This window comes from Nanorana parkeri, unplaced genomic scaffold (genome assembly GCF_000935625.1).
Source record: "Nanorana parkeri isolate BGI_ZX_2015 unplaced genomic scaffold, ASM93562v1 scaffold1980, whole genome shotgun sequence".
Classification (NCBI taxonomy): Eukaryota; Metazoa; Chordata; class Amphibia; order Anura; family Dicroglossidae; genus Nanorana; species Nanorana parkeri.
Window position 1 is genome coordinate 131,191 of NW_017308248.1, and position 15,796 is coordinate 146,986.

At 49.7% G+C, this 15,796-nt stretch overlaps 1 protein-coding gene across 4 annotated transcripts in view; it reads right to left on the reverse strand.

Annotated features, from left to right (window-relative positions):
* The window catches only part of LOC108800286 (ATP-dependent RNA helicase DDX39A-like), a 15,545-nt gene extending 1,370 nt beyond the window's left edge, over positions 1–14,175 (reverse strand). The window contains exons 1-8 of one of the 4 annotated variants that reach the window (XM_018572259.1): positions 14,082–14,175; positions 8,957–9,169; positions 7,121–7,341; positions 6,821–7,004; positions 5,309–5,427; positions 5,090–5,221; positions 4,373–4,482; positions 1,854–1,998 (exon numbers count right to left, since the gene is read on the reverse strand). In XM_018572259.1, coding sequence (XP_018427761.1) covers positions 1,854–1,998; positions 4,373–4,482; positions 5,090–5,221; positions 5,309–5,427; positions 6,821–7,004; positions 7,121–7,341; positions 8,957–9,164 — 1,119 coding nt within the window. In that variant the 5' untranslated portion in view covers positions 9,165–9,169; positions 14,082–14,175. Of the gene's footprint in view, positions 1–1,853; positions 1,999–4,372; positions 4,483–5,089; positions 5,222–5,308; positions 5,428–6,820; positions 7,005–7,120; positions 7,342–8,956; positions 9,173–13,665; positions 13,757–14,081 lie in introns of those variants that run through there. The other 3 variants (XM_018572261.1, XM_018572260.1, XM_018572258.1) reach the window with 3 other exon arrangements.
* Between the last annotated feature and the right edge of the window lie 1,621 nt (positions 14,176–15,796).

Sequence of the window (15,796 nt, forward strand, 5' to 3'; positions counted from 1 at the left end):
CAATGACTGCGTTCAGGTCCAGTGTGATCTGTAAATATAGTGCATGCAGCATTTTTTCCGATCGCTCTGGACCGGAATGCAGGCATTGCTGTACCACGTGTCCTGGTGTGGGCAGGGGGGGCGTAGCTGTAGTGCCATTGACTTCAATGCACCACCTCACCCCCTTAAGCACTGAATGCAGGAAGCCGGCATGCGATACAGTGCGTTCCAGCAGCTAACCGCGTTGAAACGCATGGTATATGGTGTGAACAAGTCCTAAAGCCATCTTCTTTTAGTAGTTCCACACGGCACAACGTGCTATTTATATGCATTGCAATTCTTTCTTAATGGAACCCCCCCAACATGCAAAAACACAGCTTAACCAAATGCACCCCTGCACATAGCAACAGTTCATAAACACATACAATGCCCCGAGGTACACCGGGAGCGGAGTGAAAGGCCGCCACGTTTTTAGCCACTACATAGAGAGCCCATTAAATAGAAGTAGGCAAGTCCAATGCCAATTGATGAAAAGTGAGACTAAGGGCTCATTCACACCAGTGGGCACAAAAACGTGCAAATGTTCCCTGTGCATGCAAGTGACCGGTTCCATCACGCAAATCTTCTTTTATGAACTTTAACTCTATGCGCAACAGCACATTGTCACATGTTTGTTGCGCATCAGGTCTACATTTTTACACATTGCACACCGGTGTACTAGCCGAGTGTGAACGGGGCAGAGAGACTCGATCATCTGGTATGAGCAAGGCCTAAAGGGAACCTGTCACCTGCTACTGTTGTAGGTGAATGCTCTAAAGCAGGGGTGCCCATTAGGTAGATGGTGATCTAGCAGTAGCTCTCAGAGCTGATGTTGGGAGATCAGGAAGGGGGGGAATGGCGGCCCCTGTATTCCATGTTGGTATATTTATTTAGCTGTGCACACGATTCCCTATTAGCCTGAGTCTGCTGAGCCGAGCTCCCCGACACCTTTCTGGTGGATACTGGGGGTGGAAGTGCTTTGTATTACATCAAAGAATTAGTTTACACAGCAAAATACAGCAAGGTGAGCCAGGAGAGAGGTTTTGTTTTTTTTCCCATTGGTAGATCTCATGTAGCTCTTCATTTGAAAAGTAGATCTTGACAAAAAATTGTGGGCGCCCCTGATCTAAAGACACTGTGGGGGGGTTTGATCAAAACTGGAGAAGATCTGCACTGCAGCCAATCAGCATCTCTCTCTTTTACAAATCTCACCTGAGCAAACTGTAGAGAGAAGCCGATTGGTTGCTCCACCAGATTCCATAAATTCCCCTCTGTATATTTTTCCCTATTTCGGGAGTCCCTGCCCCAGAACAAGCATGAAGAGCTCACATGTTGGGGGCGCCTAACCCCGCTCATGCTTGTTTTCCATCAGCGGCTGTCCGAGGAGGATAGTAGGGATAAGAATGACAGCAATACAAATCACGGAGCGACGGCTTCAGCGTTTGTGAAGCACAAGTACAGTCTGTGTGTTCTCTGATCATAACTAGAGAAGGTAGTCACCAGCACACCAAGGTCCAATATATTGATCCATCTGACATCAGATATACACATGGTCTCGCATGTAAAAACAATGTTTCAGAACCTACAGCGGCCCCTTAGTCAAAACATTGTGACAGCAAAGTGTCGCTATGTTTTGCCTGATGAAGGGAACGTTGCTTTCACATGCCATGTATATCCGATATATCGGACCTTGGTGTGCAGGCGACTACCGTCTACATTTTGATTTGTGCGACGCCATCCGCAGGTCATTCCAGCACTTGTCTGAGCACTCTATTGGGACTCGGGTCTGGAGTGCAATGGGATACATACGATTCTCTGACCATAAGACCTCTTACCCGATGCAGGTAGGTGTCGGAGTCCTCCGGCATGTCGTAGTTGAAGACTATATTAACTCTTTCTATATCCATGCCTCGTCCGAAAAGGTTGGTGGCCACAAGAATTCTCCTCTGGAAATCCTTAAACTGCTGATATCGCGAGAGCCTGAGAGGACATAAAATCAAATATAAAAAGATTCACAACTATACAAACTGCTAAGTGGAACGGTCAACAACGTTGGCTCTGGAATTCTTCAGCTAGCCACCTCCCTCCCCAAACATTTTGGTATATTGATAAAGCTGAGTGGTGACATTCACTGCAAGTGTATTTTACATTACAGTGACTGATTAACTTGCAGTGAATGTTTGGTGAATGCCACTTGCACTGCTTTATAAATAGCCCCCTTTAAAATCGCCATGAATTTCATAAAAGGGCCAGTACCTTCCGTTAGGGGTGTTCAGATACCAGTGCCGATACTTGGCATTTTCACGCCAACTACCAGGGTTGCAGCTGGGACTGGGCCCTGGCGCTCCACCGCTGTCCTGAAATCATTAGTCACAAAACGGTCACATGACACTTCAAAACAATAAAAGGCCCCAGTACTTGGTCGAGTCTTGGAGCTTGATCATCAGTACTCGTACCAAGTACGCTTCCAGGTATCTGGACATCCCTACTTTCCATGGATATTCCCTGTACTCCAACCTGTCCATCCCTGATGGATGTTAATGAGCAGAATAAAGCAGCTTTCATTTCAGTGGTAAGGTCTGCTTGTACAAGGTGTCCCCTCCTCCCTAAAAACACTACATAAAAAAGTACCGGGGGGGGGGGAATAGAGAATCTACTTGCCTTACCCCAACTTCCTCCAGCAGCTCCTAGACTTGTCTGATGTCCCACTGCTTCCGGACAAATGTTGAGTACCCCAAATCCCATGAGACAATCCTGCACTGTGCAGAGTTGTCTTCTTTCTTGTCAGCAGAACGACATGACCCCATGCACTACGAGGTAAAGTAGAAGAGTAGAGTATCCAACTTCTACCCCCGGCAGGTTCTTTTATAAGGCATTTTAAGCCGGGGGAGAAGGGGCACCTTATATAAGAAATCTAGAAGATACGTTGTCCGCACACCATTTTGCTTCAGAATGTCCTCTATTCGTATTCCTTTAGCTCAACATGTGAATGTAACATTTTGGAGCCTCACAGGACCTATTCCGTTAGCCTAGGGGTCCTGTGAGGCTCCAAAATGTTACATACACGTTAAGCTAAAAGAATACGAACAGGCCATTCTGAAGCAAAATGGTGTGCAGACAACATATCTTCTAGACCCTTGGTTCTCAACTGGCGGGTCACCACAGGCCTTCCGCTTTTCTAGATGCGAGGCTCTCTGCCTCCACCAAGCGCAGCACTGTCAGTTCTTGCACGCCAAACAGCCATTTAAAAATATGTTGCCCGGTGCCGAGTGTCAGCTTGAGGTGGGATGGGCTGGGGCTATGGCCATGAGGGAGCTGCATCCATAGGTACAGCTCCCTCACATGTCCTGTAGAAGTGCCTGGACCGGAGTGACGTCACTTTCTGGCTCCCGACACCTCTACGGGGCACGCAAAGGGAGCTGTGCAAGCAATACACATATGAATGGAGCTCTGTCACAGCACAGCAGCTCACACTGCACCCCAGGCTGAGGATCCACTCCAGTTCTCGTAAGTTATGGAGACTGGGCGGATCTTTTGAATGACACCCCAAACGCACCTCCCACCCATAATTTGATCGCCCGAAACGTGCGGTACCCCCATGTTGTGCATTCCATTGCGGTGCAGCTTGGGTCGCGACTTAATGAGACGGACAAATGTGGGTCCTGAGGTTACACAGGTTGAGAACCACTGTTCTAGACCCTTGTTTCTCAACTGGTGGGTCACGACCCCGTGTTCAGTGGGTCGCCGCGAGCCTTCCACTTTTCTAGGTGAGAGGCTCCTCAGCCTCCCCCTAGTGCAGCAATGTCCGTTCTCGCGCTGAGCAGACATTAAGAATATGAAGCCTGGCACAGAGTGTCAGCTTGAGGTGCAGTAGGCTGGAGCTATGGCCTGAGAGGAAGCTGGAATGCCATGTGTTCCAGTGCAGTGCAATGGGTCGCGACGTAATTACCAAGGACAAATGTGGGTCCTGAGGTTACGCAGGTTGAGAACCACTGTTCTAGACTGTATATTGTGGCGGCATCCACCAGTTGTTCCAGCACCTGTTGGATTCTGGGGTACATAGGTAAGGTGTGAGAAGGGGATATTACAAAGACTTTATCTAAGCAGACCTTGTCACAGAGGTAGAAGGTCCACTTTAAGAGAAGCAGCTGCAAATAGACCAGTCACCGAGTTGGAAGATATATGATTCTCATCGCCCCCTCTGACCACAGGATAACAGATCACCTCCGGGAGTTCTTCTGTCCTTTCAATTAGCACTAACCGACCCGCGTGTCATTATAAAGCACACCCCACTGTACTGAGCAGCCGCTGCTGTATACGCAAACCTTCCCAGAAATCCGAGAGCAAGCCTCACCTCTCTTCTTGCTGCATCCCTCTGTGGATTGCGATAGCTGGGAAGTTCTGTTCCACCAAGAGCTGTGCCAGCGCTATACACCTCTGCACGGACTTTACAAAGATGACCACCTGGGAGAGACAACTGCCGTCAGGTATGATGCACACAAACGTATATACCAATACACCGCCTGCCTAGTTATGTACAGCTAGAATAAACATGGGGGCTGCCACTGCTTCCGAGAATGCCTGACTGAAAGGAGAGTTCTGGGCCAGTGAAATGGGTGTCCGGATCAGGAAAGAGGTAGAAATCCTTGTTTGTATATTACAGGGGTCAGTAATACAAAGTATTGATGGAAGAGACGTATAACAACTAGGCAAGTAGTATTGGCAATCAAAGGGAAATTAGCAATGGCATCCTCCATGTTTTCCCATTCAGAGCAAAGTGACAGCAGCTCCTGAAAGCTTCCCCTTTCCAGGTATGCTCCTAGACTCATACTGCAAAGCCAAGCCTGGGAAAGCAACGCTGTCCCTGCTTCCCCACGTGAGTCTATGGTCCTAGCGATTGGCCACTCATGTCAGAACAGAGTTCAGATGCCCCAACATACCCAGAACATTGCAAGGGCTCCGATGGAGGAGCACAGATGGGCAAGTTACTGTGTTGGAGGGTTTGGTGGCTTTATAGACATCATGGAGACCTGAGTGGGCGAAGTGATAGTTATTGGACCCTTTTACCAACCTGATTGAACTCCAGCACATCCAACAAGTCAAACAGTTTCCGGTTCTTCTCGCTGTCCTTTAGTTTGACGTAATACTGCTGCAAACCGTGAAGGGTCAGCTTGGTTTCATCGTCCACGAACACTTCCATAGGCTGGGGAAGAAACCAAGTTAAGAGTCTGCCATAGGAAACATAAGCACGCGATGCAACTGCAGGTAGATCGCAATGCCGGGTACTCACGTCCTGCATGAACTTCCTGCAGACTGGACGGATCTCCTTGCTGAGGGTGGCACTGAACATCATGCACTGTTTCTCATGAGGGGTGAGACGGAAAATCTCCTGAACGTCTCGGCGCATGTCTGCAGGAAACGTAAAAACAACGGTCAGAAAACCTGTGTTCCAGCCATAGGGAGCAAATATAAAATGCCTTCTATTACTGCGATACAGATCCCCACAGCATTGCCTCAGGTCTAGAGCACACAGTAATGTCTGTAGTAATTCCAATATCGTCAGGGCCCTCAACAGCCCTTATATTGATGAGCACAAGAGAAAAAAAAAAAAAAAAAAATTACAGCAGACAATCCAATAGAGGCCGGGAACTATGCTGGCCATACAAGTAACCATAAAAGAATCAGTTGTAGACCAGATTATGGTTACTTGAACACCAAATTTGGTTACATTTGATTTTCTATCAAACTCATTTGTTGCTTTTCAAATGAAAATAAGATTTAATACCCCAATTAATGAAATCAAATGATATTATTGGCAGTTCGGAGGGCTGGGCGGCTGGCAGAGCATGCAGAAGACTCAATTGGCTTCCACCAACATCATACATGCTAGAACTAGCTCCACTGAAACACTCAGCTGTTCTCAAGGCTGCGCTGCTCCTTCTGTCAATCACCTTTGCTGGAGCCGCCCCTCACACAGCTGGAGATGGTCACGTGGGGCAGCTAGTTGAGGAAAAGGGACAACTGTTAATCATGCTGGAGCTGCGCGTTAAACAGATAAGGCGTCGTGAGGGGTGGCTTCTTCACAGGGGGACCCCCGGAACATGGCATAGAGCGGCATTGCAGAAGTCAGAGGATTGGCTGCAATAACGCTGCCACTTAGAAGTTCGGGCAAATGGCAGGATCAATACTGGAATTTACTAGGGATGCATACGGAGGCGTTAAGCACACACCTACATAGGACACCGACTTTCTGGTCTACATAATGACAAGCTCAAGGCAAGGAGACAGCAACTTTCAACCCACCATAGAGGTCAGTCATCCCAGTCTAAACAGGATCAACCCTGTGCCCCAACCATGCTAAAGCTAGTTTGGCATTCTCTCCATCTACTATAGTGGGCCAAGGAGCTCCTCATCTTCAGCCAGAAGAATAAAGTAAAAGTAGAGTTTGCAGGAAGGGGAAGATAATCTGTACTGCACTTCCTGCCCCAGACCAAACAGGAACTGAAATTGAATTCCCACCATCAGTTGTCACGTCACTGAAGGCCTATGACCTCCCTCCAGAATATACTATTCCCCGACTGTGGAGTTGACCTCATGGGCTTTGGTATATTCCAACGAATATGGGAGGTTAGACGTTATATCTTCAGTCCAATTTTCCTGATCTGTGTGCTTGTTCCAGGTCAGTGTTAAATATCAATGCCAGGCAACATACATTTTCAGAAGGTCAATGTCAGCCTCCGTATTTCTCCCAAGCCCAAGTTTTCCTTTAACACAAATGCCTCCACCATGTTATAGCACTCACCGAGCTGCTCCAACATCTTATCACACTCATCCAGGACAAAGTGTTTGACATTCTTCAAGTTCAGAGTCTTCTGCCTGACCAGCGCCAGGATCCGGCCCGGAGTTCCCACCACGATGTGTGGACAGCTTTTTTGGATCGTCTCCTCATCCCTCTTGATGGAAAGGCCTCCAAAGAAAACAGCAACCTGGATTGAAGAGAAGATCACTGGGGTTAACCATCAAAATGACTCGCTGTACTGTACGTGGGCACAAGGTCCGTGGCGTGACAGACACCCCAAGAGGTCCGGATAAAAGCGCTCACCTTTACAGTAGGCATGTACTTTGAGAATCTTTCATATTCTTTGCTGATCTGGAAGGCGAGCTCACGCGTGTGGCACATTACGAGAACCGATACTTGTCCTTCCACTGCCTCGATCTGTTGAAGTGTGGCCAGGACAAAGACCGCAGTCTTACCCATACCGGATTTGGCCTGACACAAGATGTCCATGCCGAGGATGGCTTGAGGTATACATTCGTGTTGTACTGGAGGAAAAGAATAGATCATGAGTTGTGTCGGCATACAGATGTTGGGCCAAGCAGACAAAGGGAATTTCAGATGGGGGACAAACATCCGTCAGGGGCACACTACAGTAATACTAGTCATACACCAAGTACTGGTGAACAGGAAAACACGCCCCTCCACAGTAAACAAGAGCGGGATTCAAAAGGACGCGGACTCAGCTCGAGAAGTGCCAAGATGGGCCAGAAACACAAAACCAACCTTCAAAGTGAAAATCCTTATTATAGCAAATGTGAGCTGGATCTTGACCAAACCCACCCAGGGAAGAGGGCAACCATCCCTGCACACAGGCCTCCAACCAACCCATCCACGGAAGGGGCCAACCATAGCTGCACACAGATCTCCATCAAACCCACCCCGGGATAGGGGCCTTCCATACCTGCACAAAGATCACCACCAAACCCTTCCAGGGAAGGGGCCAACCATAGCTGCACACAGATCTCCATCAAACCCACCACGGGCAGGGGCCAACCATAGCTGCACACAAATATCCATCAAACCCTTCCAGGAAAGGGGCCAACCATAGCTGCACACAAATCTCCATCAAACCCTTCCAGGGAAGGGGCCAACCATAGCTGCACACAGATCTCCATCAAACCCACCACGGGCAGGGGCCAACCATAGCTGCACACAAATCTCCATCAAACCCTTCCAGGGAAGGGGCCAACCATAGCTGCACACAGATCTCCATCAAACCCACCCAGGGAAGGGGCCAACCATAGCTGCACAAAGATCTCCATCAAACCCACCAAGGGAAGGGACCAACCATAGCTGCAAACAAACCTCCATCAAACCCATCCAGGTAAGGGGCCAACCATACTGGAACATAGATCTCGATCAAACCCACCCAGAGAAAGGGGCCAACCATACCCGCACAGAAACCACCACCAAACCCTTCCAGGGAAGGGGCCAACCACACAGATCTCCATCAAACCCACCCAGGGAACTGGGCCAATACTTGCACACATACACTCCTGGTATTTCTCAGGACACACCGCTACACCAAGAACCCTGTGATGCTCTATTAAACAGAGAGGATGATCTCCTTGGTGGCTTACCTCTCCCAGCTCTTATCAACCCCCAATTGGTTTGTAAGCCCTTCTATCACATACTACATTGACTAACAGCAGAGGAGGAAGGGAAGGGCCAGGGAGCAACCACAATGAAACGTCTCTGCTTTCTTACTGGAGAGTCAACATTTGAGGGAACAGGACACTATGGTAAATAGTAAAGTGTAAGGGGAGTGTACCCACCACTGGGTTAAATAGGGATTGCAGCACATAGGTACACTTTGGGACATGTGCTGAAAAATAGGGCGAGTGCAATTGATGACCTCTCCTCCTGAACATGCTTGGCTTTTAATAAGTATGAACAAGCGTGAAGCTCCGCCACCGTCTAAGCTCCACTTTTTTGATACTCTTCTAAATAAATCCACACTCCTTGAGCAGAGTGTGTAGATTTCCTCATGAGGTGTGATGGTTTTCATGACAGCCAAGCAACCATTACCTTCAGAAGAAGATGTCATCAATGCACATACTACTTCCAGGACCAGTTCCTATCAGAGAGAGCTGCACCTACCTTCTGAGGGATGTTCAAACCCGCAGTCCACAATGGCTCTGAGCAGTTCAGGTTTTAACAAGAAGTCTCTGAATCCGGAGCTGTGGATGGACACGTAGGAGCCCTTCACCTCCTTCCTGGCAGTGGGTGCCGGTGTTTCAGTTGACTGCTGCGGCTCGTCATCTTCTTCGTAATCCAACAGCTCGTTTTCAACGTCCTGCTCAGTCATGATGTCTGCCGGACAAAAACAAAGATTGCACAAAACTTAGCACAGCGCAAAACCAGAGAAGGTTCATAGAACGCAACCAACAACGTAACTCCACTCTACCACGGACCAAGATAAAGGGAGCGCGAGTTGGACACTAGTTGTCTGTTGGAAGTCCAATGTTGAGGTGATTGATAAGGAAAACACAAAGGTCAATTTCTCAAAAACAACCTTAGCCATTGTCTCCATCCTATTCCAAGTGGCTGACCTGGGACAAGTGATATCAGGACTTGCATGCAGTGAGGGAACACGGGGGCATCTACCACCTTCAGAAGCAGGTCAGCAATGAGCCACATATGGACCATGTCTCAAAATGGAAGTCTGCTCAATAGTCCCAGTACAAACTTCATCCGCTTCACCTTCCAACTCCTCCTAATCTGCAGCTAGTCTTGTGACTCACCCGATTGTAAACCTGTAAAGCCGGGTGCTGCAATTTTCTGCTTCAACTTTACCAAATCCCCGCTCACGTGTCAGATGAGGAGGAGGATGCCGGCCGTCTAGTATGTCAGGTTGGGTGAATCGCAATAAAGCTCCTTCAGGATGTAAAACAGTTCACACACGGTACATATTTCTGCAGTGCAGGTAGTCATGCAAGTCCTGCTGACCCAGACGGGTGGACGTTGCCCACCTGCCCGCCGACCATCACTCAATATAGTCAAGCCCCCCCACAATATGGAATGCTCATAATGCTTACCAATGGAAAGCACTCAAGGGTCACCACACAGACCAGAGAGATGCGCTCCAAGTCAAGGATGAGAAGCTTCTCGTTGGTCATCATGCTCACGTGACCACGCTGACCAATGAGTGCTTGCCATTTGTGAACATTATGAGCATTCCATAGTGCAGGGCTGCATATCCGGTGTACAGACCACTACACTTGCTGGCAGGCGATTAGGTATAGCCGAGGCCGGGTGAGATGGACAAATCCATTTTCGCACGATTTTTTGGAAAGGTGAATGTCCCCTTTTAGGCCTCTGGTTGGCCCGTCTGGAACCCAGGAGATCTGAAGGGAGCCGCCGTGCTCCGCTACAGAAACCAGAGGGAAGCTGGACCTGAACCAAGGGGCATCAGGCTGGCTAATCTATAACAAGGCTCACCACAACATACCCCTACCACGTAGTGTGCACTGGAAACAAGCTGAATGGATAGTTCAGGTGAGGCCTCATGACACAAGTTTTGCCCACCACACACATTATGTTTACAATGTTCTTTAAAAGGGGCAAGTCCCTACAACAGATCCCAGCTGCGGTGGTGTTGCTGGACCATGTTAGGACATAAGAGACGGAATATCGGGTGTCATTGGGCACCTCCCCATGTAAATGTTCAACTCAACTCATGAGCCCACCGGAAACAGCTGATATGGAAGGACCGATCACAGTCAGCTACCAACAGCTGCCCTCAGTGAGGTGTCATATGGAGACCCCCGGAGAGGACGAAAACATGGTGGGCACCAAGCAGACCACCTGTTTTTGGCATACACAGGCCACGTGTAGGTCCATGTACAGAGCTCACACCACACTGACCTTCTGCTGGGTGAACAGCACACAGCCGGGAAAAATCCAACCCGGCCAAGCGATCCGAGAGGGATCTGCAAAACCCAACCAAGCGATCCTTCCGAGAGGTCAACAAAACCCAACCCGGCAAACCGATCCTTCCCTGGTGTGTCTACAATATCCAACCCTGCCAACCATACCTTCCCTGGTGTGTCTACAATACCCAACCTGACCAACCACTCCTTCCCTGGTGTGTCTACAATACCCAACCAATCCTTCCCTGGTGTGTCTACAATACCCAACCTGGCCAACCACTCCTTCCCTGGTGTGTCTACAATACCCAACCAGGCCAACCACTCCTTCCCTGGTGTGTCTACAATACCCAACCATACCTTCCCTGGTGTGTCTACAATACACAACCTGGCCAACCACTCCTTCCCTGGTGCGTCTACAATACCCAGCCGATCCTTCCCTGGTGTGTCTACAATACCCAACCTGACCAACCACTCCTTCCCTGGTGTGTCGACAATACCCAACCAATCCTTCCCTGGTGTGTCTACAATACCCAACCTGGCCAACCACTCCTTCCCTGGTGTGTCTACAATACCCAACCATACCTTCCCTGGTGTGTCTACAATACACAACCTGGCCAACCACTCCTCCCCTGGTGCGTCTACAATACCCAGCCGATCCTTCCCTGGAGGCGTGTACAATACCCAACCTGGCCAACCGATCCTTCCCTGGTGCGTCTACAATACCCAACCTGACCAACCACTCCTTCCCTGGTGCGTCTACAATACCCAACCACTCCTTCCCTGGTGCGTCTACAATACCCAACCTGACCAACCACTCCTTCCCTGGTGCGTCTACAATACCCAGCCGATCCTTCCCTGGAGGCGGGTACAATACCCAACCTGGCCAACCACTCCTTCCCTGGTGCGTCTACAATACCCAACCACTCCTTCCCTGGTGCGTCTACAATACCCAACCTGACCAACCACTCCTTCCCTGGTGCGTCTACAATACCCAGCCGATCCTTCCCTGGAGGCGGGTACAATACCCAACCTGGCCAACCACTCCTTCCCTGGTGTGTCTACAATACCCAACCTGGCCAACCGATCCTTCCCTGGTGTGTCTACAATACCCAACCTGGCCAACCGATCCTTCCCTGGTGTGTCTACAATACCCAACCTGGACAACCGATCCTTCCCTGGTGTGTCTACAATACCCAACCTGGACAACCGATCCTTCCCTGGTGTGTCTACAATACCCAACCTGGACAACCGATCCTTCCCTGGTGTGTCTACAATACCCAACCGCCCCTTCCCTGGTGTGTCTACAATACCCAACCGCCCCTTCCCTGGTGTGTCTACAATACCCAACCTGGTCAACCACGCCTTCCCTGGTGTGCCTGCAGAAAGTCTTAAAGGCACAGTCCACCTTAGGGACACCATCTCATCTTACAGGGCACGCCATGAAACATGGGTGCACTAGCCAAACCCCGGCACTCAAACAAACCCACAGTTTTCAATAAAGAACAAGAGTGATGATGTCACTCCACTTGTCGTCCAATGTTTACCTCCTCCTGCCCCAAAAAGGCCCAAAACTCCATAAAGACCCGTGGCAAAACAATACTATATTATAGGCATCTTAGGCTTCCCCCCCAACCAACTGCAGAGGGGGAGGACCCCTGACACAGGTTGCTAGGATTGCCCAGCGGCCAATCACTGCAGAGGAGGAAGACCCCTATTTCATATCTGTCCTAGCAACCTGTGACTGCAGAGGAGGACGACCCGATGTCATTGGTTGCTAGGACGCCAGCTACCCTAGCAGCCCATGACTGAAGAGGACCAAAAAGGTCCAGATACGGCCTGCAGGCAATTAAACGCCACTATCTGTTCTATAGAGACTGTTAAAGTAGAACTGAAGCCATTTTTTGTTTTGGATGGGGAGAGGGGGTGTTTCCCTTAACTTCCTGTCCTGTAGATTCAACAGGAAATTGAAATAAATCATATGATATTCTCTTGGTTGTCATGGGAAGAGATGCCCCCATTGATTTGCATGTGTTCCTGTTCTGGTGACGACTTGCCTAGATCATTCAGAAAAGTCTTTTGTATACAATGGACAGGCTGGGAATGTCAGAACCATCCATGACCCTGCCCCCAATCTGGGGGGACCCCCACATGTTACAACCCCTGATATTTTACCTGCACTTCGTGTCCAATTAGCCACAACAGGGAGCGAGAGGAAATACCTCCAAGGTGGTCCATGGAGACTGCTGCCTTTCTGTTGTAGAGTGACACAGGGGCCCCTGTTCACCGAGGGCCCGCTCACGGACACCACAAAGACATGGGGATCATTTGCTCTGAGGGGCACACAGTGTCCCCAGATTGGGGGGCAGAGTCATGGATGGTTTCAACAAGCCCAGCCTGTCCATTGTATACAAAATACTTTTCTGATCTATGCAAGTTGTCACCAGAACACAAGCAAATCAATGGGGGCACCTCTTCCCATGACAACCAAGAGAATATCATAGGATTTATTTCAATTTCCTGTTAAGTGTTCAGGACAGGAAGTTAAGGGAAACATCCCTAATGGGACACAGATAACGCCTTTTAACCCCCCAACACACACAATGTGATCGTACAGTCCGCCACACTCACCAATAGATGTATAGGAATCGGTAGTTTAGATTCGACCTCCCGTTACATAGGATGGGGTAAGTTCCTACCGAACACGGTTCGGGCTGATGAGATGACCGGATTGGCCGATCTGTACATCAGAAAGCACGAGCAACCCGATCAATGAAAAGTGTGGCGGCCATTACGGAGTACGAGCCTTCAACATCCGCTCCCGCCAATCTCCACGGCTCAGCGAGGCCTGCTCTTCCCCTCTCCTGCCCGGCATCGCTCTATAATTCCCCCCCACACACCACACCGAGCCGCCCCCCTGTCACCGCCAGCCCCGCTTACCTCTGCTCTCCACCGGCTACAACTCCACGTGTGCTGCGACCTTATTCCACAACTCGGGCCCCGACTAGACCAGGCCAGAATAAACTCCTCCTACCGCTCCTGGTTGGCCAAGCCCACAGTGACGCAGAAGCGTCCCGCCTCACCGATAGGGCACCCGGGAAAGCCGTGGGCGTGGCCGCCGGGGGAACAAGGAAGACGCGGGGGCTTTGTTAGAGTGAACTCGGCGCCTGATTGGTCAAGGCCAGAGGAGGGATGAACCGAGCAGCCAATGCGAGAGAAAGCCTTCAACATCCGCTCCCGCCAATCTCCACGGCTCAGCGAGGCCTGCTCTTCCCCTCTCCTGCCCGGCATCGCTCTATAATTCCCCCCCACACACCACACCGAGCCGCCCCCCTGTCACCGCCAGCCCCGCTTACCTCTGCTCTCCACCGGCTACAACTCCACGTGTGCTGCGACCTTATTCCACAACTCGGGCCCCGACTAGACCAGGCCAGAATAAACTCCTCCTACCGCTCCTGGTTGGCCAAGCCCACAGTGACGCAGAAGCGTCCCGCCTCACCGATAGGGCACCCGGGAAAGCCGTGGGCGTGGCCGCCGGGGGAACAAGGAAGACGCGGGGGCTTTGTTAGAGTGAACTCGGCGCCTGATTGGTCAAGGCCAGAGGAGGGATGAACCGAGCAGCCAATGCGAGAGAGAGCGGCGCACAAGTGGCGTTGGGTGGGAGATCAAAAGCCAATGATTAGTCTGCTGATAGGGGAAGGGGCGTGGGAACGGGGGAAGCAAAATGTCTTCCGGCCTGCTGACGTAACGCGTTTGCCGCCATTTTACATGTGGGCAGCAAGGATTTTCTATTGATTTCTTTACCATTATTATTATTATACGGGATTTATGTAGCGCCAACAGTTTGCAAAGCAATGTACAATATAAGGAAGATATTGTAGTTATAATACAAATCATGAAACGATAGTAAGGAGGGCCCTGCCCCCGAGAGCTTACAATCTTAGTAGGCCTACACAGTTTTCTTTATGTATAGATCGGGGTCAGCAACATTTTACACACCAAGTGCCGTTTTTGCAACCATCAGACAACCAGATGCCAATGAACACTAGCGCGCTGTAGTGTTAGATTTCTGTTTTGTACACTTGTAGTATTATAGGTAAGTTTAATCTGTTTACGTTGCCATTAGCAACAGAACTATGCCTGTCGGCTTCCAAAAAGACCTAACTCTGTCTTCATGTGTGGAAAAACTTGCTCACATATGTACATGGAGACAAATGTAGAGATTAATGCGAAGGCCGCCTTCCCCAAATATAGGAATATGTCTGGGATGCTCTTCCAACAGGCCTCAATGGACGCTGCTTGGTCAGTGTCAGATCAGCACCAATGCAATCATTGCACCTCAGATCAGCACCAATGCAATCATTGCACCAATGCAATCATTGCACCTCAGATCAGCACCAATGCAATCATTGCACCAATGCAAGCATTGCACCTCAGATCAGCACCAATGCAAGCATTGCACCTCAGATCAGCACCAGTGCAATCATTGCACCTCAGAACAGCACCAATGCAATCATTGCACCTCAGAACAGCACCAATGCAATCATTGCACCTCAGATCAGCACCAATGCAATCATTGCACCTCAGATCAGCACCAATGCATGACGGACCTCAGATCAGCACCAATGTACCAATAATAATGCACTGCAGACCAGCACTCGCCCAACGTCAGCCCTCATAGCTGCACACACGGAGGCCCCCACAAATGCACAGCAGTATATTGATCCACAAATGGCATTGATTTTATTCCTGTCCTGATATACACCGATCAGCCATAACATGGTGACCACTGAGAGGTGACATCGGAACCTGGAAGTGGGGGGGTGATATTATACCACAGAGTTCCACCACAACTGGAGTGCTTTCCCCCCCTATTGGGGGAGATTTCCCCTCACTTCCTGTCCTGGTGGCGGAGGTCACATTTCAGCATGTATTCATTATTTACAAGAACATCATTCATTTATGTATTATGTTGTTTTTTTTAGTTTTCAATGCAGTTTAGGAATTATTTGAAGGGTTAAGTCAGTGTAAACACAACATAGGAAAACAATGCGCTCACCGTGTGTACACC